General features: G+C 42.2%; 1 protein-coding gene across 1 annotated transcript; it reads right to left on the reverse strand.

The window, feature by feature from the left end:
* Nucleotides 1-2934: 2934 nt before the first annotated feature.
* Nucleotides 2935-3998, reverse strand: FOXG1 (forkhead box G1). The gene has a single exon (XM_010297502.1). The coding sequence runs from the start codon at nt 3899-3901 to the stop codon at nt 3002-3004; it is 900 nt and encodes a 299-aa protein (XP_010295804.1). The 5' UTR covers nt 3902-3998; the 3' UTR covers nt 2935-3001.
* Nucleotides 3999-4004: the final 6 nt, after the last annotated feature.

The raw sequence follows: 4004 nt of genomic DNA on the forward strand, positions 1-4004 counted from the left end.
GTATTTCCTACAGCATACAATCAATTGCAAGTGGTAAATAATAAATCATTTCCTTTGTCAGCTGCAGCAGATGCCATTCTTTTAATTTGCTTAGGCACAGGTATACAGAACGGGGTCTCGAGGCTTCAAGAGTTTACATCACACCTATTTCATTTTATTATTTCCAATAGGTTGTTGCAAAGGAGTTCTGTCTTTTATTTTTTTGCAATCGCTTCTTTTAATGACAATAGAGTGAAGAATATGGGGGAGGGTAGGCGCTTCCAAGTGGTGTTATCATCTCTTCACCCCCAAACAAAGCAACCTTTTTCTCATAGTGATGATTAATTTTGAATTGCAGAAGTGAGAGTGAAAGCCAAGAATATCAGAGATTTCTCTCCTTCTCCCCCACATAGTGCAGAGCTGGGTGTCCCATCTCTCATCCGTAACCTTTCACTCCTCTCTCTTTCCTACAGATCTGCTTGCATCTGTTTATTTATTACTTATTTTCGGAAGATTTCCCCTCCCTCCCCTTATTCTTTCAGCATGACAAATATTCTGTTTGCAAGAATTCAGATTTGATATTGCTTCTTTATTCACCCCACCGGCATTTTTTTTTTCTCTCTTTTTCTTTTTCTTCTTCTCTTCTGTGTTTCTAAGATCAGCTCTTTAAAGTGTTTGCGATAACATCTCCGAGCTAGAGATTATTTTTCATTGGGCCTATTGTGAGCAGTCGCCGGCTTATTGCACTGCTGCAGAGCCCAGTTTAGGCTTCACAAACGTAACAAATGAACAACTTGTCCTCTGCGGACTCACCGCGGGATCCAATTAGTTCCTAAACCTTTTGCACAAGTTTTCTAATTATTTTCAAGAGTTGCGGCTTTTATAGGCTTCCCTAAACTCATCAGAAAACCGATTCCTTTTAGGATTAAATGCTTCTTAAAATTAGTCGTAGCGTTGCCCCCTTAAAACTAAGGGATTGATTCTCCGGGCAACGGAGCGTACTTACGGACGCTTGCCTGGGCTAGTGGGCTGCAGCAAGCATTACCATCAGCAGGCGGATGGTGAAAAAGAAGTCCGTTTCAAAACTTTAAATTGAAGTACATCCACACAGGTTTGGGGGGTTTTGTGTGGATTTTGTTTGTTTGTTTGTTGTTTGGTTTTTTTTTCTTCCCTCTCTCTAAAACGTTTAAACATCGGTATGCAAGCCAGGGCGTCACGTGACCCCCTCCAGCCCTCTGCCTCACTGCAATGTACTGCAACTGCACCTCACCCCTGCCCGGCTCCTGCCCCCTCCGGGGGGCGAGAGGGGCAGAGGAGAGAGGTTCTAGCTGAAAACTATCTCTACTTCTACAACATTTAAAGCCAAAGTGTTTGCAGCATTAGAAGTATCTAAGTACCTATAGTATAGATACTTCCGGAGCAGTGTTCCTTTAAGGTAAGATTTGCGGTTTATACACATACGTACCCTAGGTTGCTAAATTTGATCAAGTGATTATATGAAAGCTAATATGTATATGTATATACACACACATACACATCCATAGTTAATAGATCTCCAGTTATCACAGAGTCGAAATTAACATCTTTCAGAAGAATAATTCTTCTGACTGCATTTCAGAGATTGCAAGAACAACACGTTATCTATCTAATAATTCACCTATTTTTTCTCCGACAGTATGCACATACACTTAAATTTATATGTATGTATATATATGTATATACATACGTACGCAGTTGTAAGCCTCTTCAACAGTTTTTAGTAAGACACCCTACATCGTACTAACAATTTTTAAGCAGACTTGTTAAAAGAGTTCTGCCCCAAAAGGGACATCACAATAGTGGCCGTGGTGTTTAATTAAATACCCTGATCCTTAACATTTGAAAATACTGCTGTTAAAGACAATATGATTCGGGGCGTGGGGAGAAAGGAGCATGTGAAAAATGGTGGACTGCTGTAATAAGCAGCGCTCTGATCTCCCTGTAACTTTAAAGGCTCTAGCATATTAATTTTAGTTAATAAAAAAGACAAAAAAACTATCAAGTATATATGAATTTAGCCTATTTTTTTATTTCTGTGTGTTCATAGTAAACATTTTTGTAAGTGACAAACACGGGCATATGACCACAGTATCACAATCAAGAAATTTTAAGACGACATTAACAATCACTCAAATTTATGCGGCATTTGCGCAACACAGGTTACATATTTGCAAGGTTTACCTATAAGTACAATAGGTATTAACATTTCACTACATTTAGAAAAAAAATAAAAGTGACCTGTTAGTGACCACATACATCAAAATATACACAACACAAACTGAAGGCAATCATTAATTTTGTCCCCTTCTGATTCATTTGAACGGGCAGTGCTGCAAACTGAAATAATGTTGCTGTTTTTTAAATTATTCCGTACACTGAGTGCATTTTCTAAAACCCAATCTTTGGTCTAAAAGTAAACAAACAAACAAACAAACAAAAAGAAAAAGGAACCAAAAAAAGCAGTTCAGTAAAGAAAAGGATAAAATAATAAATGGCCAAAATGTAATTATTGGGCATCTTTCAGTATTAATTCTGCTTAAATACAAATTACGTTTTAAGTTTTTTATAGTTTTCATAAATTTAGCAGTGTTGGTTTTTTTTTTCTTTCAAGGTCTGCACCCACCGACATATCCATGATAACTTATAATACTGCAAACATGGAGAATCTGGCGGCTTTTAGTGATAGACTTATCGTATTTGAATAAAAAATTGCAAAAGCAGTCACTATTTAGATACACATTCTACTATAATTTTGTCTTCCAAACTTCATAGTCTACAATGTAATCTCCCCACATTGCACCTTGCTGACACTCCTCACCTTGGTGGAATAATAAACAACCCTAAAGACTGAACAAACGTACAGAAAATGGGGGACTTAATAAAAAATACCTGGACTTTTTTGTTTTGCTTTTTTTTTCTTTTAATTATCATTTACAATGCAAATGTGTGTAAAATGTTCACTTACAGTCTGATCCCATGGATGTTAATGTATTAAAGGGTTTGAAGAAGACCCCTGATTTTGATGTGTGAAATAATCAGAAAGTCCTCCGGAAAGTCCCGTTGTAAAACTTGGCAAAGAAGGTCTTAAGGACTCACAGGGGAGAGTGGAAGGCGCCTGTGGCGACGTGGAGGAGGAGGCTGCCCTGGCCGTCATTGAAGTGCTGCTTTGAGAAGTCATTGAAGGGTGAGGAACATGGGGGAAAAAGTAACTCGTCTGTCCTGCTAGGAGGTTTACAGAGCAAGGGTTTAGGGAATAGGTGCCGGAGCAGGGAACTGACAAGCCACACGGCACTGAGGCGGCCAGAGCTGCTGCTGTGAGGTGATGAGTGGCATAAGGTATCTCTCCATTGACTAGTCTATCAACACTTAACCCATTAGACGTGGAAAAGGAGTGGTTGTTTCCCAAGGAGTTTTGAGTCAACACTGAGCTGTAGGGCATGGGGTGGCTGGGGTAGGCGGACGTGGTCCCATTGTAACTCAAAGTGCTGCTGGCCCGGGGGTGGTGCAGGGAGAGGAAGGGGGACATAGGCCAGTACAAGGATCCTGCCCTATCCATGAATGTCAGTCCGGTGGAGGTGAGCCGGGCGCCCCGCTTGAAGGCCAGCTTGGCCCGCGAGGTGGTGGAGCGCCGGCGGAGCTTGCCGGTGGTGCCCCCGATGAAGACGTCGTCGCTGGAGGGGTCCAGCATCCAGTAGTTCCCTTTGCCCGGGTCGTCGTAGTGGCGGGGCACCTTGACGAAGCACTTATTGAGGGAGAGGTTGTGGCGGATGGAGTTCTGCCAGCCCTGCTTGTTCTCTCGGTAGTAGGGGAAGTTCTTCATGATGAACTCGTAGATGCCGTTGAGCGTGAGGCGCTTCTCGGGGCTCTGCCGGATGGCCATCATGATGAGCGCGTTGTAGCTGAACGGCGGCTTTTCGTACTTGCCGTTCTTCTTCTCCCCCTCCTTCCCGCTCTCCCCGTCCTTGGCCCCCTCCGCCGCCCCCTTC

Source organism: Phaethon lepturus, unplaced genomic scaffold, assembly GCF_000687285.1.
Source record: "Phaethon lepturus isolate BGI_N335 unplaced genomic scaffold, ASM68728v1 scaffold51241, whole genome shotgun sequence".
In the NCBI taxonomy this organism is placed as follows: Eukaryota; Metazoa; Chordata; class Aves; order Phaethontiformes; family Phaethontidae; genus Phaethon; species Phaethon lepturus.

What these genes read in the sequence shown, in the direction of transcription:
- FOXG1 (XM_010297502.1), bottom strand. Translation starts at nt 3,901, where the DNA reads ATGATGGCCATCCGGCAGAGCCCCGAGAAGCGCCTCACGCTCAACGGC.